Source organism: Corvus kubaryi, unplaced genomic scaffold, assembly GCF_017639235.1.
Source record: "Corvus kubaryi isolate FWS band 111438036 unplaced genomic scaffold, C.kubaryi_AGA036_p1.0 37300, whole genome shotgun sequence".
NCBI classification, from domain to species: domain Eukaryota; kingdom Metazoa; phylum Chordata; class Aves; order Passeriformes; family Corvidae; genus Corvus; species Corvus kubaryi.
In genome coordinates, this window is record NW_024581093.1 from 12,716,228 (window position 1) to 12,739,858 (window position 23,631).

General features: G+C 40.7%; 1 protein-coding gene across 2 annotated transcripts; it reads left to right on the top strand.

The window, feature by feature from the left end:
* Positions 1-6,415: 6,415 nt before the first annotated feature.
* On the top strand, positions 6,416-18,634 carry CUNH16orf87 (chromosome unknown C16orf87 homolog). Of its 2 annotated transcripts, none has more exons than XM_042027566.1 (4): positions 6,416-6,603; positions 10,148-10,244; positions 12,425-12,607; positions 18,076-18,634. In XM_042027566.1, the coding sequence occupies exons 1-4, from the start codon at positions 6,538-6,540 to the stop codon at positions 18,192-18,194; spliced, it is 465 nt and encodes a 154-aa protein (XP_041883500.1). In that variant the 5' UTR covers positions 6,416-6,537; the 3' UTR covers positions 18,195-18,634. The 2 variants fall into 2 exon arrangements, with proteins under 2 accessions (XP_041883500.1, XP_041883501.1); XM_042027567.1 differs by lacking the exon at positions 6,416-6,603 and adding an exon at positions 7,421-7,620.
* Positions 18,635-23,631: the final 4,997 nt, after the last annotated feature.

Here is a 23,631-nt window from a genome sequence, read left to right on the forward strand (position 1 = left end):
GGCGTCGCTGCCGCTCAGAGCCCGCGGTGCCGCCGCCTGCCCGCGCACAGAGCGCTCCCTTTGTCTGAGTGTGCTTTTCTGCTCTGGGTGTGGGAAGTGCGGCGTTCCCCACGCCGACTCTCCTCTGTCCGTGGGGAAAAGGCCGCCTGCGCTGGTTTCGCAGCCTGGCGTGGCTCTGGGAATGCGGCGCGGGGTGCGCGGTGGGGTCTGCGGGTGGGTCACCTGTTGCGGGGCTGCTGGAGAGCGGCTCTAGAGTCGGGCAGACAGCGAGGCTGAACGAGCGCCAGAGCCTCGTCCCTCACCCTGTCACTCTGCCAGGGGAGCATTTGCTCCTGATCCTTCCCTCCCGCAGGAACAAGCCGGTCCTCTTTCACAGTTTCCTCATTGTTTCCAGATGATGAAAATGTTTTTATCTCTCGGGTTCAGTTCAGCTTTCATAGCAAATCACTGGAGGTCTGCCATGAAATACAACAGCAGCAGAATTCAGGGAAGAGAGAGGTAAATGCTCTCTCCTTCTTGCTGCCCGTGGGGACGAGAAGGCCCTTTTTACCCGTCCTGCGTGCCCAGAAGAGCCTCCTTGTTTGTGCTCAGAGAGTGGAATAAGGGATCATTCAGTCAGGAATATTCCTATGACCTAATGTTACCTCCCTGAGTAAGAGCCTGGGCTGTAAATCAACCTTATTTGTGAATTGTTTTTGTAGAAGCTTCTTTTTACTTTCTTTTTCGTCACTTAGAGAGACTATGGCAAACCAGCTTCCTAAGTTTAGGTGCCTAAATTAGATGGTTTGAGACTTGGGTTCTGTTCTGTTTTGGTATTTTCCTCGGCTGATGAAGAGCAAGGAAGCTGCTTTTGCTGTGTTTGATTTTATTTCATTACATACAATTATGTCTTGAGCCTTTTTTTGTCTTTACTATTTCTTCTTTCTAACAAGCTTCTGCTTGCCAGAGTGTTTAGTTTCACTAGTAATTTGCTCCAGTCCTTATTCTATTTCAAGTGCAATATTTCTCAGCACTTGCTCTGTGCTAATTTAAAAATAATTGCTGCTTGAGGATTTTAGTCAATTCATAGTTAACAAAATAACAGAGATGGGATGGTTTTTTGTGCTGAAGGAACATTCTTGAGGTAGTGCAGAAAACTCATTTGTTTTTGTTTCCAGTCATTGTACTGATTGTACTAAGAGCTTTTTCTTGTTTACTGTTCAGTTTGTGAAGGCCATGTGGAGTGTTTCTGACCCTGCTTGTCCTCCCTCCAAAATTCTGCCCACAGAATGACCCAATAGAGTGCTCTGTTAGAAATTCAAGTTCCAAGAAGTCCATTTTTGTTTACTTGAAGCTGCAGTAACTGTTGCAGGACATTGTATCTGATTTTTTTTTTCCCATATTTTAAACTTTTTTAACTTTTGAAATGTCAGGTTTTGGAGCCTGTATGTTTTGTCACATTACTTTTAAAGTTGTCATCAGTCATGTACCTGGAAAGCTGAGTGCTCTCTGAATCTGGCAGTTTGATTGATAATTAACAAACAGTGTCTTGGTGCCTTTTCTCTAGGTTTGATAAAAAGTGGTTCAGAAGAAAATATTTCAAGCTGTGGTAAGACATGTCAAGGTTGGATTTACCACAAAACCAGCCTAGATTTTATAGTAAGCTTTAATCAGATTACCTGAAATGTTCAAATTTTAAATTCTAATATTTACATTCAGTGTATACAAGTAGCCTTCCCAGGTATCTTAATTCAAGTGTATTTCATGATTCCTTAGAAATCAAGGTTGAAATGCTACCCAGATTATTAAAAGCAAAGTTTGGATTGTAATTTGGAAACACTAATTTTGCTGGGGGAAGAACACAAGTTAACCTTTGCTCCTGGTCCACACACTGCTGTTCCACCCCCAATCCATCCCCCAGAAACAGCTGGTGTAGCAGAAAGTGTCCAGCTAGCACTGCCCCCGTGTCTCTGATTGATCCCCCACAAGTAAAGGTACAGATCCCCTGACATCTCTGTTTCTGCACTGGTGACAATCCAAGCAAGCCCTCAGACCTTGCTTGCAAATTTTATAAGGCTGCTGGTTAGTGTGTAACACAGGGCAGCCTTGGAATGAGGCTTGACACCTGCAAATGCACTTTGCACAAGCCAAAATGGTTTTAGTAAAACATTGGAATAAATATATGCAAAACTGGAATTCAATAGTCTGGTTAATTTCTTAAGGTTAGAAATGCACACAGGAAACAAATAGGATGAAATAAAGCCTTTCCATGGTAAATGCAATATGAAGTGGTGTTAGAGAAAATTATTTCTCTCTTTACACATGGTAAATGTATCTCCAAAGGTTATTTTAATACAGATGCTTTCCTGAAAGTAAATAGTGTAGGATGAACTTGCAATGTTGAGGCAAAGTTGTTCCTAAACAAATGTGCAAATCGTATGAACCCAAGTTTCAGACAAACCAGACATAGGAGGTGGAGAGTGCTGCTTACCAAGATCCTTTGATCTCCATGTTGCATTCCATCTTTAGTCATAAAGACACAGGCTGGTTTTTTTGCAGTTATAAGAAGCTAAAAGAATGAATTTCATATTGATGGTGCCCGGCTAGAGAACAACAGCAAATGTATAAATACATGGAAAGATAGATGGAGACTTGGAGAAATAAAGGTGATAAACAGACTAACAGCTACTCTCACATGTTTCCATTCTAACAGACCTTCAGCAAGCTGCTTTGCCATGAATAGTTGCATGGTTTAAACCCCATGATTACAATAATGACATGTGGTAACTGAGCATTCATTCTGCTGCTGCTGTTTCATTGAAATAAAGACACTAGATAGAAAACTGCTCTCAATAGCTTAAAATGCCAAAGTATTGTTAATGATATTTAGGAATCTTTGAGCACACTAAGTAGATGGAAACCACATAATGAAAACTAGATTTGTATAGACAAAAAGAGCAAGGTTTTCTGTATTCTGTGTTGTACGAGTAGAGAGGATGTTTTTTTCCTGTGGAGTACTGCTCATGGTAGCAGTTCAGAGTACAAGCAGCATTTTCAGAGAAATTACTGTTCCTACTGTTCTTCAAACTGAACATAAATCTTTAAGATTTGGTGCAAAGCTCAATGCAGTCCACTGCAAAAGTGCCAGTTAAGTGACTTCATATCTTAACGTTTAGCAACTCTCATTATCTCATGATAAGCAAAAAACAAAACAAAATAAAAGCTCAACCTCCTACCCCAAAACCAAATTCAGATGGAATGTTTAAAATAGTCTATTGAATTCTCTTCATAAGAACCAATTGAAAAGACGCTCTATGAAAATGTAAGATTTTTGGTGAAAATAAATTATTTTGTAGAAACCAAATGGTTCTGAACACCATGTGGATTTTAAAAGTTTCCCACAAAAAAGGCCTGATACGTGAGAATAAAATGCTGGAAGCCTTTTTTGGGGGAACAGTAGGTGCTACTGCCATTAAATAGTTTAAGTTATTGGTATTTTAAGAAAAGCTTTTTTTAAAAATCTGGGGCAGTGGCCCTTTATTCTCAGGCAAGCTTTAATATGCTCAGCTGAGCTGGAGGCAGGAGCCAGCCTAAGCCTGGACTTTCTGAAACCAAGAGGCATCAATGCTTAACAACATTTTGTATTAAAAATTGCTTTGTAGCTGGGAAACACTCAATATTTAGCTGTACTTGGACAGCGAAGCCAACATTTGTGCTGCTTAAATGTTGTTCTTACCCAAGTTCAGAGTAATGAAATCTCAAAGGACTTTTTAGGCACGACTTTGATTCCTTATGAAAGGACTCAGAGGGGACTCAGATTACAGCTGCCCTGAAATCTACTGGTGAGAAGCACAGTAACATTATTAAGTATTACAAACTATTGTTATTATCAAAATTACCAAAATCAGAGTAATAAAATAGGATTAAAGCTTGTTTGTATAATCAATGTATTTTTTATATAGTACTTTCTTCTTGCCAGTTGAATATTATCACATTACAACTTCAATGCCTTCATGGTAACATTGCAAATATTATCATCTACCTCTTCCTATTATTTGTAATTTTGCTCTCATACATCCTATTCTTGTATTTTAGCTATAACTTAAGAATTCTCTAGATAGTACTTTGGCCGTGGAAAGAATAAAACCCCTGCTGATTATGGCTTCCTAATTAGGAAGTTGTAACTTAACCAGGATGTGTTTTATAACCTTTTTGACACAAGGTTGCACAGCACTTTAGGAATTTAATTTCTCAGTTTGCTGTCAAAATTTTGTCAGCACTTTGAGGCTGACAGAGCCCAAGGCTGTCAGCTGTCCCAGGGGACACTGCAGGAGAGTAGGATGCTTCCAAATTGCTTGGAGTGGTGAGCAGAAATACAACTCAGGAGTGCATCTCTCTCCCACTCTAAAGTGGATTATATATGTGAATTGTTCCTACTTTTTGTTTCCTTGTAAAATTATAATTGCACACCAAAATACTGCGATGTGCAGGCAGTTGATGTGTCAGGCAGTGACGGGCGAAACATCTCAGGCCGTTCAGCTTAGCTGGAGTCTGTGGTGAAAACAGCCAAGAAAATAAGCCATCAGGTACTTACAAAGTCGTGTGTAGCTTTTGATGGGATAGAGAAATCGCATAATTTTCTTTATTTTCTATTTTAAATTGGTGTAAAACACATTTTGAGTGAGGCTTGGTCTTGCAAAGTGCCTCTCATTGACTCTGTTAAGAGAGAAGGTACCTGTACCCTTAAAAAGGTATTTGTTGTTTTTATCTCAGTGCTGGATTAAACCTCTGAAATTGTGTAAAAGAAATAGTCCTGGACTTTCAGAACTCAAAACTAACGTGTTAAAAAATTAGAGTAACATGAAAAATACGTGTCTGGTAAATCAGTTTTCTAGCTGGGAACTATCTTGTTCGCATTCAATAAGGAAAACATTTTTGTTTGTATGGAGTTGTTGAACAGCTGTTACTGACTATAAAGAAAAACAGGGTATTGTCACAGATCTCTGTGAGCTCTCTTGTATATTGATTGATTTATTTACTAGATATTGTTACTATACTCAGCAGAGCCCCCTGCTGTTTTAAATCCTCCTCAAATACCTTTCTATGTTTTGCTATGTCTGGGGCCTATCAGTTAAGGAAAAAAAATTAAAAATCCAAATGTAAACTCAAGGTCCTGGTTGCATGGATTTGGTGTGGATTCAGGAGTGAAATCTGGATGTTGTGCCTGCATAGAACACATCTGCATTTTGGCGGCAGTCGGAGTTTATATGGAAAATAAACCTGTCTTGTCTTTGTGTATCTCTGGAGAAAGACCTACGCCACTGGACTGGTATAGGCTGGAACCAATATGCAGGGAGAACAGGGAAACAAATCCACCCTCTGAGTCATAACTTAAATACTGAGGAGGAAAGGAAAAGGGCAAATAAGCCAGTCTAGTAACTGTGTACACAGCCAGAAACCACCACACACATGGGGAGCCTCAGCGCTCACAAGGACAGAGCAGGACGTTCTCATGCCCTGTGTGGGAACCAGGCTCAAGGCAGAGACTGGTGGAAGGGGAAGACAAAAAAAACAGGTTGTACTGGCACAGGAGAGGACATTGCAAACGATGTTTGATTCTTTATTCCTCATACTATATGGGAAGTAAGGATGGAGAGTGCTGGCATGACAATCTGGGGGATATTCACTAGGACATAAATGCATCGATGTGTCAGAAATTCAGGCCCTGCTGAGATAGCTGCTCCTGTTGCTCTGGTCCTGATAGTGGTTTGGCAGTAGCATACTGCTGTCTGAGGGCATTGTACTCGAAAACATCCCATTTGTGAGCGTGACCCCACTCAGAGGCATGGCCACACACCCTGTTCTTGGACCACCAGGCTCCCAAAGGCACCAGTGCAGCAGGTGATAAACATTCCCCTCTGCTGCAGCTTGTCTTTTTCTGAATTGAGATGGAGACTAGAGAAATGGTGTTTGGTGCTTCCTGACGGCACGGACATTTCAGTCAGGCTCCCGCCAATGCCGGGCTCCCACATTCCGGCTCCCCTCATCATTCCGGCTCCCCTCATCATTCCGGCTCCCCTCATCATTCGGGGTCCCCTCATCATTGCGGCTCCCCTCATCATTCCGGCTCCCCTCATCGTTCGGGGTCCCCTCATCATTGCGGCTCCCTTCAACCCCCGGGCCGTTCCCAGCGCGGCCGCCAGGGGGCCCCCAGCGCCACCCGCGCGCAGCCAATCCGGCGGCGCGGGCGGGGTCGGCCGCTCGCGCGCGCGGGGATGGGCGGGGCTTGTCTTCTGTCGGGGGCGCGCGGGGCTCCTCAGGCTCCTCCCGCCGCCTCCTGCTCTGGCCGCCTCCTCCTGTTCGCTCCTCCCGCTCCTCTCGGCGGCTCCTCACTCCGCCTCCTTCCCTCCCGCTCCGCTCGCCGGCTTCTCACTCCGCCTCCTTCCTCCCGCTCCTCTCGGCGGCTCCTCACTCCGCCTCCTTCTTCCCGCCGGCTCCTCCCGGGGCGGGCGGTGCTCCGGCCGCGGCCGTGTCAGCCCAGCCACGGCAGCAGCGAGCATGTCCTCCAGTAGGGCCAAGAAAGTGAAGATGGCCACCAAGTCCTGCCCGGAGTGCGACCAGCAGGTGAGCGGCTGCCGGCGGAGCGCTGGGCTGCGGAGGGCGGAGCGGGCAGACCGGCTCCGTGCGGCTGCGAGTCGATGTTTGTGTGAACTAGATGGTTGTTGCCTTTGCAGCTTTTGCATGGAATGTGTGTTGAACACCGCGTCCCTCTGGCAGGGTAGTGGAGTAGTTGTATTGTGCTGAGAGGTTTCTGCGAGGCTGCAGAACCGCTTGTTTATGTGCTGGTGTTGTTTAGTAACTGTGCGATTTGTTAAAAATACAATGAACTGGGGGATTTATATAATGCAGTTTCCCCTTTGGATGACTAATGTGCCCAGGGATGGGCGGGAGGGGGCTCGGAGGTTTTGTTTTCTCATGGGGTGGTTCGGAAGCAGCGAAATCGAGACCTCTGGTGCAATTTGTGCCCTGTTCCCGAGTGCCCGCGTGAGCTGTTGGTGTCCCACTGCGGGTTCCTTGTGGGCACAAAATGGAGCTACTCACACGAGCGGCAGCTGCTTTGCACCGCTGCCGTGTCAGGAGCTTGTCTCCATTTACTGGGAATGATGTGAGTATTAAAAGCAGGCGAGTTCGTTCCAGCGGAGCTCCGAACAATGGCCCGGCGCTGCAGCGGCGGCTGTGGGGCTCGGCCGAGGGGCAGCGCCTGTCACATGCGCTCCTGGGAACCTCGGCTCTGTTATGTGACCCTGGAAAGTCAACCCTATTCACTGGTTTAGCCATACTTAAAAAAAAATTAGAAGTCTCATATAATTTTTCTCTACTTGCATAACTTTTAAAAAAATCACATTATTTGTTCTGACTTGCATAGTTTTTACAGTGTTCCTACTCATCCTGGCACAGTTGGGAGTGCTGAGCTGTGTGTGGGCGTCCTTTCATGTTTTAACCAACAGATCAACCACTGCAAATGCACGTTAAGCACGTCACTGAAATACTATTTCTGAGAAAGAAATCGTGTGCCAAGTTCTGGTTATTCAGTTGATGAAAGGAGAAACGAAAATGAGTGAGAAGTCATATATGAGAGCGGTGGTGTTTTTGTTTGTTTTGGATTTTTTTAATAAGTGTAGTGAATGTCAAACTACTAACAATAAGTAAGCAAACATTGCAGGCTTTTTAAGCTGACGTGAAAACTTTCACTTTGTTCTGCACTTACATGCATATCATGTGTTTTAGTTTTTGTCAATGTAGATTTTCTGTTAGCAACTCTTCTGTGGCTTACATGGATTTAATGTGCATATATGTTCTGCCTTGGCACACATTGCTCATAGGACCTTGTTTTCCACTGCCAAATACTTGAGAGGGAGCAAGGAACTAAAGCCTACAGTACAAATGAATCCTTTGCAGAATGTAAGGAAATTCTCATATAATTCTTAAGTGACTGTGTCCTGTACTGGTGTTTCTTAAATTCCTCCTTAAGCAAGGGCTTAGTATTTGTTAGTGATTTTTTTCACTAGAAGTGGCATGCATGGAAATATTTAGACAGCCACAATTTTGGAGCGAAATATTGAGTAACACTTCTTAGACTTTAAAATATTTTTCTGTTGTAATTTAGATAAAATGCCATATTTCAATATTTTAGCAACCAAAGCATAGCCCCGTTAAACTAGAGAGCTTGAAGTACTTGCAGTCAATCTGAGGAAATAATTATCACTTCTTAATTTAGCATCAGGTAAAATGTCTTGTATGAGAAAATTTCCTTTTTGTTAGGAAAACGTTAAACAGCGTGAAATAGTGTTTACTACGTTAATTATGTTACAGGATGTTACCAGTGTGGGTCTTCAAAGGATAACCGATAGGTTTCAGTGATAAACCCCTTCCCCCAGACCCCCACCCTCAAATGGTGCACACCCCTCCCTACATGCTAAACCTGTAACACTAGAACAGTATTGTTCTGTTAAACACAGCTGAGTTCGTTGAAAAATACTGACTCTGTTCCAATCCCCTGGGGTGGCTTTGCCAAAGTTTTTTTTTACAACAAGCCTGGAAACGTCATTATTGGAGAGACCCAAGTGTTCAAAAACGGATTTAGCTGGAACTCTCTATCACCTTAAGAACACACACAAATTATCTTCTGGATAGTAGGACTTTAGTACTGTTACACTGACGTATGAACAAGGAAACAAGCGTGCACGTGAGTCTGCTAAATTCTGACCTTTAAGGTTCAATAAACCTCTGTTGGACTTGTTTTTATTATGTCAGTGTCTCCATAAAGGGAATTAAAATCTCTAGTTCTGTAAAACCTGTATCAAAAAGTCTATCTGTAAGCTTTTTGTAGGGTGAAGTGCAGGAGTTCAGATGTGCTACAGAAAGCAAAATAATTTATTTATTCTGAGTAGCAGTTAAGTTCCCCTTTACAAATTCACATACAAATTTGGCAGGGTTTTTTGAATCAGTAGAACTTTGGAACTTGGTGCTTCTCCATGTCTGGTTAAATTGAGGAGGCAGTTGTGGTTCTGTGCTCCTGTTTGTTTCAGTGGACATTGGCAAACTTGTAGTGACCTGTCTTAAAGAATTGCATTTGTGAAATTACCTCCTGCCTTTTTTTCCCCCCACTGTCATGCTTCAGCATGACTCCACTTTAATGTGTGTTATTTAATCTCTTCCAGATCTCTGCCTAAACTTGCTTTGATTTGTGTTTTCAGTCTTAAACCTAATCAAAGCAACATGGTGTATTCCTTAATACTCTAAAAGATCTCAAAAGATCTTGGTACTAAGGTAATGACGTTTGTAGTTTATCAGTGTTGCTTTTTTAAAATTGCTAAGTGGATTTTTGTTATTTTTCATACTAAAAGTGGGATTTCTTGTTTTACATTGTCATTTTCTGGGGGAGCATGCTGCTGCTGTCTGCTTAGCTGATCAGAGGCACTGTATTCTCTGAAACTCCTGGGCCTGCAGTCAGTTCTTGTCTGGCTGGGCTGAGTTATTTGCATTTTGAATTAACGAGGTTCTTCTGTACCCACCCGGCCTTATCTGCAGCGCTGTGGCAGTGTGCTACAAATGCATCTGTTTTGCTTCAGGCTCTATTGTGCCTCTAAAGCTTCTCCTGCTCTCTAAAGGAGCTGCTTTCAAATGCTTCTGAAAGTGAATGCATTCACAACGTAGGGTTTAACTCATAATTTTTTTTTTTTCCAAGTAAATAGAGGAAGCAAAACTGGAAATGTCTGACTGATTTGACTGCTGATATTTGAGAGCTCTGAAGAGAAATCGTAATTCTATTTTAATTCAACCTTCCTTTAATGCTCTCTACTTTCCCCCACCCCCTTCCTGCCAGTCTGGGGAAAAGTAGTGCAAAGCAATCACAACAGCTGTACATTTCAAGCTTGATTTTTAACAACTGCATAAAGAAAAAGCTTGGTGAGTGATTTACAGCCAACTCTGGTTTTACTATGTTTAAATACAGTAACAGTACAGGCCATAGTTTGCAGTACAGACTGAGTTTGAAGAGTTATCTCTGAGGACAAAATGTGAGTTACTAAGTGTGTTTTTTCTTCATGGGACAGGAGTTTTGTCATAATTTGCAATTATCTGAAAAATCTGTCTTTTGTTTTCCCAGGTTCCTGTTGCATGTAAGTCATGTCCCTGTGGCTACATATTTATCAGTCGAAAACTCTTGCATGCTAAACGTGCTGAGAGATCACCACCCATCACAGGTAATACTTACAGAGTGGGGGAGAAGGGGGGGCAACAGTTCTTTCCTGGAGGCAGAAGATAGTGTTTTACTTCTCTGTGTAAATTGACTGTTGTCAGTTCACTTTCCCATAAATTTGTGCATGGTAGACTTCGAATATGTTAATTTTTCTTGAATCTTGAGGAGGGGGAAAGCTGGTATTTTCAATCTTCCTTTGTACTTGTGATGTTGGCATTTATTCTGTGTATGTTCTAGGGGCACACATTGATCACTATGCAAAATAACCCCTTAGAGAATGGTTTGTGTTAATCCTGTTTTGAAACTAAATGTGTAGAGGTCCCAAAAGGATCTGATTTCAGAGTACATGCTGATTGAAGCTGGGTTTTCAGAAAATAAAAAATCAGTCATAATGTTTAATCTAAAACTGGGTGGGTCTTGCTTCTCTCTCCATGATTAAATTAAATAGTGCTTTTTTTGTGCCTAACTTGTGTGTCTTTTGTTGATGGACTCAGTAAGAAGTCAGTTGAATGTGCATTGTGGCATGAATAGCATTCTCTTTGTGTTCGTTTTTATCACTTTCTCCAGTAGTAGGAATTAGTCAGAACAAGAGCCTGACAGGGAAGATATATATATTTTAAAAAACCCAAAACAAACAAAAAAAGACAACAAGAAAACCCCCACAAAACCCAACCAAAAAACAAAAAAACAAACAACCAAAAAAAACCCTGACCCAAACCCAACAAATATCTGATCTATAATATCTACTTTTTAAAATCATGTATCAGACCTACAAAATGGAAGTCAGCTATTTGATGTTTTGTATCAATGTTTGGAAGGATAGTTGTAGATTACCACTCGTAGGAATTAGGTGACATTGTGCTGACAACTTTCAAGGTAGAGGAGGTTAAGAAATGTCTGTGGTAGGTTGGAAGTGTTGGTCAATTTTCTTTCCTCTTCCCCCTTTTTTGGTAAAGTAGTTACCAAATAAAGCTGGAGGCCATAATCTGGTTGTATAATTCAACTTTGTACAGAGGAAATGCACCAGTTGAGGCAAAATGAATATATGCTGGGGGCCATCCTGCTGGAAAGCAGCTCTAGAAAGTGCTTTTTACTGTGAGTGTGACCAAGCACTGGCACAGGTTGTCCAAGAGGTTGTGGAGTCTCCATCCTTGGAGGTACTCAAAAGCCTTCTGGATGTGGTCCTGGGCAACTGGCTCTTGGTGTCCTTGTGTGAGTAGGGGTTGGACAGGTTGGTCTGCAGAGGTTTCCCCCTTCTACCTCACCCTGGCTGTGACACTGTGAAATGCAGGTTCTGTATTAGCATTAGTGACTGGACCTTGCTGTCCAGCTTGTACAAGATTAATGGGACAGCTGCAGCCAGAAGAAATCAGTTCCCCAGAGAGATACAGTAGGAGACTGTGTATGTCTATATTGTGCTCCTAAGGTAACCACAAATTCTAGAAAATGTTGTTTCTGTATTTTCAGCAGTATGGCTACTGCAGAGTGGTGCTGCAGCCTTGCAAATGTGCAGCTAATCCATGAGTGTGCTGTGGTGACTGTACTATTTTTGGCACCCAAGCTCATTAATTCATACTTAACTTCAGATAAAACTCATGTAAATACTCTTTTCTTTTAATGACTTTGGTGTTTAGGAAAACAATACACCTGTTCTGCATTGACCATGAGAAGGCCTTGTCATAGGCTGGGTGTGGTGGGACACGTACACTGTGTTTTGTGGCATTTACTGGCAGCACCGTTGACTCACCATTTGATTTGTCTGAGCAGCAGCAATGATTTCATTGTTAGTGTCAAAAGAAGCCCAGGTGCTGTAGTGTTTGCTGTATGATAAACTTTTCCTAGTGGAACAGATACAATGGGCTGTCTTAAAGGCTGTGATGTGTGCAGTTTGTGTTCCCATCTTATTTGGGAAACAGCTTCTTGTGTACCAGCAAACATCTCATGCTGCAAAATGCATTTGAAGTAATTAAAGGCTTGATCCTTGTAACTAAGAAGTGAAGCGTCCTTCTGGATCTGACACCTTAATTTCTGCATGGATATCATGCAGATGCAATTGTTCTGTAAAGGTATAGGCATCTGACCACTTTAAAGGAAAAAGTTAATTTGTGGGGTAAGCATTAAGAATAAATTAAGAACAAAGGTGAAAACAACCCTGGATCATGCCATTTCTGTTCATTTGCACAGAAAACAAGAGTGAGGCCAAAAGGAGGCGGACAGAGAGAGTTAAGCGAGAGAAGATAAATTCTGCAGTAAATAAAGATTTAGAAAACCGAAAAAGATCCAGGTCTAACAGCCATTCAGATCATAGCAGACGAGGAAGAGGAAGACCTAAGAGTGCCTCAGCCAAAAAGCACGAGGAGGAAAGAGGTATGAATGCTGGAGAAATGTTTGTTGGATTTTCTATTTGTATCTTTTTAAAATCAGTAAACCTTTATACCATTCAAACCATTTAACTAGACTAGTTCAGCCAGTACCTGATACCTTAATGTGGGGAAGGAACTGTTTTGCATCTGTAGAGACCTCTGGTTTTATGTTTCAGTGTCTGATAAAACTAACTACAAAGATCTAAATCTGTATTTTTAGCCACTGTATCAAGTTTCAACATGTAGGTTAAAAGCCATTGGATAAGTAGGTTTTTTATTTTGTGTTGGTTTGTTTTTTTTTTTTTTTTTTGTTGAGGTGCTCCTGCTCTATATCACAAGGACAAACCATATAATGGTATCTGTTGTCAGAAAGGGGATTAGGATAACTGGATTACTTTAAAAGTTTCTTGAAACCTTTTGGAGGGTCAAAGTAAAAAAGGCATCTTGAATCACTACTATGACCTGAATTTTGGTCCTGTGTTTCTAGAGGAAAGAATGCCTCCTTGCCTATATAGGGTTCCTTGGTGACCTGCTGTTTTTAATCATTATACACTAAAGAGGCTGTTACATGACTAGAGTAATTCTAGAACCACTCAAGAGTGTGACTGTCGCTTAGGGTTCCTCTTGTTTTAAGAGCCTATTGACATTGCATTTTCTAGCTGTGTTTTTGGAGATAGTAATTTTAGATGTGAATTATGAATCCAAAACTTAGCATGGACTTAAAAAGGAAGACAGATAAAAGGGGAATAACAAGACTTCATACAAATATTCAAAAGATACTGTTCGTAAAAACTCCTGAAGCCTTGAAGTATATGTTAGGGCATACCTCAGAAATGCAATTATTTTTTCCCTTCCACCTTACAAAAAAAAGGGTGTTGATCCATGTTGAAAATTCCTTTAATTTCTGACTTTTCAAAACCAATTTTGTTATCTCTGCTGTTTAATGTAAAACTTCCTTAATGTTTCTTTAATGTAAAAACCAAGTATAAATTTGGATTTGTTGGAGGTTTTTAAGTGTTTTCAATGTGGGAAGAGGAGGTGGAATTTCATTTCTGTATATTGTCCAGATGGCAATTGTTTTACTGTAATAGAAATGTACTTGTAGTACCTAATCTCTTCACTATTGCACAGAATTCAATGATGTGTATAGCTTCCCTATTCGTTACTGACCCAAGCTGGACTTTGTCTGGTAGCTTTAGGATCCTATCTAGGCATTTAATTTCCAGTCTAGTTCACAAACAGCATTGGTTTTAAAATTCCAGCAAGCTTGGGTTGCCCTATAAAAGTGAATGTTCCTTTCTGTCCCCTGACAAAGACCAAAGCAACCTAAGCAACCAAAGGAAAAGATTAATTCTCTTTAGACATGTTTTATAGTTTCCAAAAAGCAAGAGTTTGACAGCAGGAGGGATATTTAGAGAACATATTTTCCTATCCAAAACTAGGCTGAATGTTTCTAACCTCTTGCTGCAGACTCTGAAGTGTGAGCATACACCAATGCTTTGAGGTAGAAAACTCAGGTAGAGATATGGATATAGTGGGATCTTTGCATAAGAGTGTGCGTGGTGTGCCTCTTCTTGGTGTTTTTTTAAAGTTGAATCTCACTTGATAAGGTTGCCTTCCTCTTCTTGTGCTGTTTTTACCATCTCCTTTACTTGATCTTGTGATGGCTGTTTCTTCCTCAGCCTCTTGTGCAGAGCTGGTGCAGGGATTGGCCTCACACCTGTTTGTCATAGTCTTTGCTCCAGTACAGCACATCTTATTGTTCAGGAGAAAGTAGGCTTACAATATTTTCTTACTTCTGAGTTCTGGTTATGTCAGACTATAGTGTGTTTAGACCACCATAGCAATTATCAGGCAGAATTAAAAAAAAATTATATATAAGGCTGTCATGGCTATAAAAACAAATTCAGCAGGGAACTCATCCTTTTGTAAGTAGTTACTAAAATAGGTTTACACTGACCTCTCCCTTTTCAAGTTGCATACAAAATTGATACTACTATGTGTGGAGTAATTAGTGGGAATTGTAGAAATATTATTCCTTTACCACACCTGCTGCTTGATAGCGTTGTGTATATTAAGCAACTGTAATTCTACTAGAGTTAAGGTGGTTTTTGTGTGAGTGGTTGCTAGTCCTTGTAGCAGCGTGTCTAGTGTTGAAAGCCAGCTCTGGAGTGCAAGATGTCAGCTTAGTGTGTTAGACTTTAAGTATCTTATTTCCTTGCCTGTTGTATGTCTCTAGGATATTTTGGGTACATGTTACTTGCCACAGAGGTTGTGCTGTCCTTTTGCCCCAAAGACTTGAAAAGAAGCCACTGCTTGCATGGGTGTTTAAATAGTTGGTTCCTAATGTATTTGTAAATGGAAAAACAGGCAGACAGAAAACACCTCAGTTGTAATAACATGTAAGAACAGATTATCTGTACATTTGAAGACCATCTAGCTCTGAAAATTTCCTTCCTGAAGACCCTCATGACATCTGTAGCTTTGCTTGTCATGCTCCTCCATACACAGTGTGCTTGTTCCCAGTTATGTCTGTGCCTTTGAGTGGTTCTTTTGTGTCCTTTGTGACTGGCTCATATTAGAGCAAAGAGCTGCAGCAATTAAGAAGAATAGAATAATCAAAAAGGCTTTTTTAAACAAGCTGTTTTCCCTGCTATTGCAGATTTAGCAAGAAGGAATGGAGGGGGAGGAAAGAGGAAGCAGATGTAGATTGAGGGGATATGGCAGTACTGGGACCAGAAAATCATCCTGTCATACGTTTCAGAGCCATGTGATGACCCTGGGATGTAGGAACTTCTTCCTTTAGGCTTGGCTTGTCAAAATTGTCACTCAATTTCTTTGTCAGATGTACTACGATGTATTTTGAAAATACAAACACTCCATAATAATTTGACTCTGATTTTGTTGTGGGGGTGTGTTCTTTGTTTTACTGTATGGGACTGTGACACACAGCTAGATTGGTTCCCAGACTGCCTTGTTATCTGGGTAATACCCCTGATTGTATTAAAGCAAACAAAAACACTTGTATGCTGGAGGAAGTGGTCTTGGTTATTCTGAAAGAGGTTACCAGCAAGCAAGTCTCAGTAAGTGTAGTCTGTAGACTTGCTGAAGCAGACTTGTTACTTAGCAAGACAAATCTTCATAAAGGTATATACATACATTTCAGTATCCTGATAAAACTTAAGATGAATACATTTTCTTGATGCAAGTTTTCTTTTTCCAGTAATTTTCAGCTGGATTACTCGAACATTTGCTTGCCCAGTGTGCATATTTGAAGTAACTTGCTATCTTGAAAAATGAATCCATACAAAATTTGTGAAGGGGGAGGTCCATATGTGATTTACACATAGTCACTGTTCTAAGGGCTGTGGTATAAGTGGGTTGCAGGAGATCTGGGGGTGCAAGAGATGTGCTCCAGAAAAACTATTTTTGCCTAAATAGCCTCTCAGTTGTATAACAAACCCCTTAGTATTCAATGTCTTACTATCTTACAGAAACACAATACCATTTTTCTTTTGCTCATAATAGAAAAATGAGTCAGAACTCCTCTCAGATAAGACTAAAGTGGAAAGTTTTCAGAGTGTGTGTCTAAGTTGTGGTATCCTATGACTAGTGTGTGATAAAATGTTATGCAGCTGTGAGCTCTTCACTTGTTACTGATGAGAACTACAATTGTCCTGAGAGTGCATGAAGCTTGCACACCTGTTAATCCCTGATACCAAGATTTGAGTAAACTGAAGTCTCTCAGGATAAGGCTGATCTGAGAGGACAGGGAGGAAGGGAAACTGAGAAGTCCACAGTCTGTTAACAGCAACCAGGGCGTGGTACAGGGGGAGTATTTTTAATTTTGCTGGGTGCTGATATATTCAAGTTGTGGCTGGATTCGTTTGGATCAGGAAGCATGAAACAAGGGGTGGGGCTTAGATATGAAAATAGAAGAGGTTAATGTGGAATAAACAGTGTGTGTAGTGTCTGTGCTCTGAAAACTCCCTGCACTGTTAATTTTTAAATGGTGAGAGGGAGGAAGTGGAGCAACCCAGAGTGTACATACAGAAACTGATTTGTCTTAAACTGTGGGGTAGGACTTGCAGCGAAATTCGGTTTCAAACTCATTTCAAACTCAGTACACTAGAGGATATTGTCTTGCATAGCCAGGAAGTCAGCAAAAAGCTGGTTTCTGCTATTTCTGTATCAGTATTATGTCAGAACACAGTGGCAAAGGATTTTTGAGGTTTTACCACATAGTTGATTAGTACAAGCACTTGTGGAAGGCAGTCTGCTCGAATTCTCTCCATAGCTGTAACACAAATGTTGCCTACTCTAAAACCATTGTTATGAATGTGAGCATTGAAGGCTGTGTGGGTAGGTGGAGATAGGAGATGCTGGTGTCTTTTTTCCTCATGGTGCTTTCCATTATTTTCCGGCACTGCCTTTTCTTTGGCTTTCCCATGCTAGTTTAGGTGTCTTGGTGGAGCAGTTGCCCGAGTGAACATGTGTGACTCTGTGTTAGTGAGACAGGGGGGTAATGAGTCCAGGCCACTGTGGAACCTGGATTGGAGATGGAGTTCCGCAGCTGAAAGCTCTGAACATACTTCTCTCTTCCTTGTGTTTGCAAGTCTGGTATTCTGTTGACAAAACTGTTTCTTTGTTGGCTTTATTTTCTTAACAATGTGTGTCAGCAACTTGTGGCTAGCTAAACTGGGATAGAACTACTCATGATCTGGAGGAGGTGGTATTTATGAAAGTGGCATTTCTCAAATTGTACTATTTTATGAATTTTTGTAGTGCAACGTAGTTTATTTGAGCACTGCAGTATGTAAACTTTTTGATGGCTTCCTGTTGTGTGTCTGTGGCATTGAAGCAAGCCAACATCAGCAGAGGGAACTCACGGGCTTTTACTTGCTCAGTGCGGTGTTAGCATTGTTCTACAGCTGGGATAAGATGGAAAGTCTGTAGTGTAGAAAGTACAGAAATGTGCATGATGATAAATTTGGAGCCTGACTTCGTCCAAGTATCTGCTCTTTGGCCTTTGACACTGCCATTAAACTCTCAGGTTTCTTTCATGTAGTTGTAAAGTAAGGGGGCAAATGTTGTGTTTATTGAGGATATTGTAAAATAACTTTGTTTCTTGGATGGAAGGTGTTCATGTGAAAGAAAAAAACCCAAACCACTAAAACCAAAAAAACCTGAAGGAACACTTGAATACGTGTTTATCTTTATGTTAGCGACTCATTCTTCCTTCATCGTTAAAGAAAAGAAATTAATTCATGGTTGGCTGACTCATTCTGTGGCTCTTCCAGCACCTTTGTGTGCGTCCATTACTTCCTCCTCTTTCTCACTCCCTTTGTGCATAGGAGTTGATTGTCTAACTTCTATTCCACTACTTCACATGATTTATTAATTTCTGTGTAACTTGCATTAACGTCAAATAATGGTAAAAGCTTCTAATAGTGACTTTTTTTTCTTCTACAGAGAAACAAGAAAAAGAAGTTGACATGTATGCTAACCTTTCAGATGAAAAGGCCTTCGTATTTTCTGTGGCCTTGGCGGAAATAAACAGAAAAATTATCAATCAAAGACTTATTCTGTAACTTGTGAGCACAATCTGGTGCAGTTTTATGCAGGATGGCTAGCAGATTTCCAAGGTGCCGTGGACTCTCGGAAAGTGTGTTGTCTGCACCAACAACGACCACAGCATTTCCTGTTAAAATTCTACTCCTGGTCTTGGAAATCAAATTCTGTCTCTACAAGTCAGAAAGAAAGTGGTCACAAGATTGTGCTGTGAAAAATCAGAAAGCAGATATGTTTTACGCCTTGAAGACAAATGCTAGACAAATGCACAGAGAGACTGCACCCATTCCAGAGCACTTCTTTTGAATTCGCTGCCAGAAATGCAATATTTTAAATATTTTCAGAAATAAATGATTTTCCTTTAAAATTATATATTTCAGATTTTTCAACTATATTGCAGTTTACATATGTACAGTTCACATAACTTTTTAATAAATTGATATTCCAATATTTTATTGAACTGAGAATTAAGTGTATTTGTGATACTCAGGGTGTGTTGGTTTTAATCCTCTTACAAATCTGGTATTCATGCTAGGTATGACTTCAGTTTTACATTTTTTAATAGGTGTGATATAATTCTGGTAGGAAGAAAGTTAAAGTGGTTTAATGTGGGGGGATTATTTTGTTAGACAAGTTCATATTATTTATGAATTATCTCTAGAAAATAATTTCTTGCTACATAGAGCTGTTTTTTAAAAATCATATACTTCGGGGGGGTCAGACTCCTGAAGTTTGAGAGCCAAGCACTTGTTTTGTAACAATTACTTGCTGAATGTCTGCCTTGTCCGGCTGGTGTGTTCTTGTCCCATACTCTTTCTTGGCCCATTATTTACTGGAGAGGGAGAGAAGGAGACACCAGAAATGTAGATCTGCAGTTGGCATCTTGTGACGGGTATTTCCAAAACACGAGGATGTGGTGACTCCTTTTATTCCCCATAGCTTTTTATGTCTGTGTTTGAAAAGCGTAGTTCTTATTGGTATTGTGTTTGGATTGCTGACTGTAAATACCAAAGCAAAGTCTACCTGAGTGTGCAAAAATGAGCTGTTTTGATAGAAATAGTTCTGCAGAAGACATTCAACAAAGTAATCTTTCTTAAAGTGGTATAGTGCAATTGGAGCCAAAACTCTTCCTTTAGTAACTATGTGGGGGCTTTGTTATACCGAGAAAAAAACCCAAAGCCTCAAGCTATGTAAACTCCTGAGCTAGGAGGTAATTACATTAATAAAATCTGACACCCTGGGGTTTTGTCACCTTTCATTTGCTCTTTTCTAGGAGGGAGAGTGCAACTAAATGTCTTTTTCTTCAGTATTACTGGTGCTTTTTCAGTATCACATTGAGTAGTGAGAATTGTCTAATGAGGTTCTGCTGCAGAACTGATCTCTGGGTGGAGGCCAAGATGTTTATTAATAAAGCTGGAGTATCAAATACTGGCTATTTATTAGTTAATGATTAACAGAAGGAGCCGTGATAGCTTCAAGTTAAGCCACAAGGCACTGATCACATGCAAACTGTGTGAATAAAAGCAGGAAACATGGAAAGTGGTTTTTCTTTCTTAACTCCTAAGGAATAATTTGCATCCTTATTAACACTGGGTGAGAGAGATGGTGTGGAAATGTGCTTAAGCCATTAATACACATTTGTCTTTATTCCAGTAAATGAGAAATTACAAACACAAGACCTACTTCTCTGCATCATTAAACTTCTGCTTCCCAGAGCTGTAGTCTGTCACAGAAACCAGTAGTAAGGACAGATGAGTGGATCTTAAGGACAGAGAATATGTTTGCATGGTGAGTTGTTAAAGTCACAGTGACAAAAGGGAAGTTCTGACTTAAGGATATGATCAGGCTGGTGTTGCTTCTGTTGCTGGAATGAGATGTGCTGTGTTAGGAAGGGACAGAGGGAGCTGCCAATGCAGTCTCTTTGGTGCTCTGACCTGCTTTCTACAGGTTTCTATCTCTTTATGTTCCTGCATATGGAATTTGTTACCGTCACAGGACCGAAGTTAATGCTGTTGGATGTGACAAAATTGTAAGTTAATTTCTGCATTTAGATTGGTGCTAATCAGTACTTTTGAAAAACATGTTTGTACCTCTCAAACATGCAAGGCCATATTTTCTCCTTCACTGGTGGAGGCTCTCCTGAAACAGTTCCCTTTGTATTCTGCAGGTCTCTTCTGTCAGCTCTTTCCCACATATCGTCATGTTACTTCTCCTGATGGCTTCCAGTTTCTTCGAGAAAGCTGTGGTGGAAGCAGGTGGCCTTGAAAGCACCCTAGGGAGAGAGTGGGTCTTTGCCAGGGGATCTGGCAAAGCAAGAAACGTGACTTTCTCTTCCCACCAACCAGAAACAAGCAATTTTTTCCTATATAGACAGGACATTTCGGCCTCTTCCAAAATCCCTGGTAACTATAGTGTGCCAAGACATAGATTTCTTGGAACATAGTAAGTGAACTGGAAAGTATCTGCTTTGTACAAAATAGGCATCAACATGATGGATCTCAAGAGCTCTTTCTTTGTGTGTTAGAGATGAGCCATGGATGAAACACTGGCAAATCACTGTAGATTATAATTGTAAATTGTATTTGTTCTTGGTCTATGAAACTAAAATAAAGCCAGTGACAGCTGAATGAGGAAAGAGTAAAATTCTATGTACTGCAGCTCTGACTTGCTCGGAAACTGCATAGTTTCTGAGAAGCAAGAATAAATATGGTAAGGCTTCAGGAAGTTGCTTACGTGAAGCTTTTTTTTGTTACTCTAGTTTCAGTGTAAGATTTTAGGCTCTGCCTTTGACTGTCATTGTGGTTCAGGCTGACTTCATTTGTTTCACTGCATTTTTTTGTACCCTGCAACCTTGCACAGAAAAATAGTCTTTCAGAAAAAGTGAATTAGGCTGCAGTTTTTTAATGAACAAAAGATCAAGTGAAATACCACTGCACCTCTGTACATGTTGACTTGCCTGACTGGATAAACTTTTTGTTGTGAACTGAATAGTTTGGGATTTTACTGGGGACTGCCTCTTTGTAAACCACCAGTTAATGAGTGGCTTTCTGCTGCTTCTTTTCCTTTTTTTTCCCCTGAAGATCTGTGCTTCCAGTGTTTATAGCTTTGTGTAATAGCATGTCTGGCCATCAAGTGGGCTCACAGTTCAAATTTTGGCTTGAGATTTCTCTGCATTTCCTCTCCTCTGCTCCTAGGTGGCAGCCGTATTCTAAACAGCTCACTGTTGTTCAGGCATTCTCACCATGGAGACCCGGAAGAGGGTAGCGTTTAATTTTCAGTGAAAGCAACCTGAAAGATTATTTTTCTTTGGAACATCAACTCCTACCTAACACGGGAAATTAAAATGAGTGTTACTGGCTGTCTGCACTGAAACACTGCTTCATCACTTGTGTGGGACATCAGTTCTTAAGGTGTGAGGACTGGTAGAGTTGGATAATTTGTCAGGACCAGAGAATTCTGACCTTTAAATTAGTAATCAAATAGAAAATAGTTTAAGGAAACGCTTCACCTCCCCTGGAAGTCCCATATATGTAAGTTTTCTTTGGTCAAATTTTACGAACATTTTTTAATTTTCCAGTTATTTTTGTTCTGATACTGTTACAGTTGATTAAAAGAAGCTGAAATTGGGACAAGGTATTGGGGAATACTTTGCAGATTATCACTGCCCTGTGGTTGGACGGGATTTATTGAGAGAGAGACTAAAAATGAGATACTGGCTTTGAATATCAGTTCCCAAACAAGGTCTTTAGGTTGGTTTTACATAGTGCTTTTTGATTTTAGTTTTTCTAGGTTTTGGGGTGTTTGAAGCACTGATCATGTAGGCTGTTAGCAGCACTGTGTCTGTTCCTTGTATCTTGGACTCTTGGACTGTACTACCAAGGATATTTAGTATCTTACTGCCTAACAGGACATGGTGCTTCACTTCTGAGAACCTTTAAGGTATTGCCAACCTGTGATTAAACAATGTAACCAGAAAGCTGGGTTAAGCCACAGTTTAGTTTGGGCCTGTTTGAGTTGCTGTTTCTGGGAAGGATCCCTGTTTGTACATGAACACGTGCAGGTGTGTTGTAAGCTCTGGGTGCATCTGTGCAAGTGCATTTGTTTGGGTGGGGAGTGTGTTCCAAGCAAATCCCATGGTACTCTGTACTTCCAGTGCTTAGATTTGCATCATGGAGTAGTCTTGGGGAGCAGGATGGAAATGACTTTTACAGGAAAATTGACCTGGAAGGTTCTTAGCTGTCAGTGGGTGTTTGGTCTGCAGGACCAGGACTACTTGTAGCACATGTTGGGCTCTCAGTACCAACTGTTTAACTCCACAGATCTCCTTTTGTGCCTCACTTCTTGCTTATGGAAATACAGCAGAGCCAGTGTACAGACAACCTTTCAGGTGAGTCTAAAAGCATTTTTTCCTTCAAAGTATTGACAGTGCTGTCAGATTTTTTTTTTGTAGTAGGCTTCTTGCTAATTTTACTGTGGATTCTGGCAAATAACATCTAGCAAATCTAACTGCAGCATTCCAAGGCATTGCTTTCCCCAGTTATTTGCCTATCCTTTATGGAGGTTGCCAGTTTGGTTGCAGTGGTGGTAGGACAGCTCTGTATAATAATGGAATAATTTTATTTCCTCTTTTTTTATGTTATCACTTTTAAAACAAACTATTAGTTACAGAATTTTAAGTCTGGTCGCCCTAGAGTTGTAAATGATTAAGGAGGGTTTTTGGTTGAGATGAAGATGATAGAATTTTCTGTATTATGGCAGATCAGACACTGCATGATTTCTACAGATATTATGAGTTCATAATGAGCTGAAAATATCTGTGGATCAATGTACTAAAGTGTTTGGTTTTTTTTTTTCCCTGCACTTACTTTAAAAGGGTTTCTGACAGCTGCCAGCTGTTGGTTGGGATGTGCCATCTACGTGAGAGGCAAGGAATTGATTAGGATGGAGGCAATGAAAATGGACAAATCTCTGTATTTCCTTTTTTCTGCAGAAGAAAACTTAAACCTGCTTTCATCAAAGTTGTTTAAAATTTCAAGCCCAGAACATGGTTCACAGGAATCATTTGGTGTCATCATGTGGCATTTCCCCAGGAAAAGGTCAGGCACCTCTTCTTCATCTTCCCCTCACTCCACCCCATAAGCTGCTTTTCTTGGTGGTACTTAATTGTACGTCAAACCTGAGCTCTATCTTCGTTTACTGCCTTTGGTCTCCTACTATGTGTTATTTCTCTCAATTAAAACTTACTAATTTTGTTAATTAGAGTTAAGAATTAAATACTATTTTTAATCCTGGACAATGTTGAGGACCATAAAATGCTGTTAAGAACAGTGAGTGTTCCAGATACCAGAAGTACAAATATTAATAGACTGGCAGTTTACCAAGTTTCAGTGGTTTCCCTTTTGTCTTGGAACAAACAACTTTTGAATATTTAATGGCAAATATCCTGCTAATAAAGAG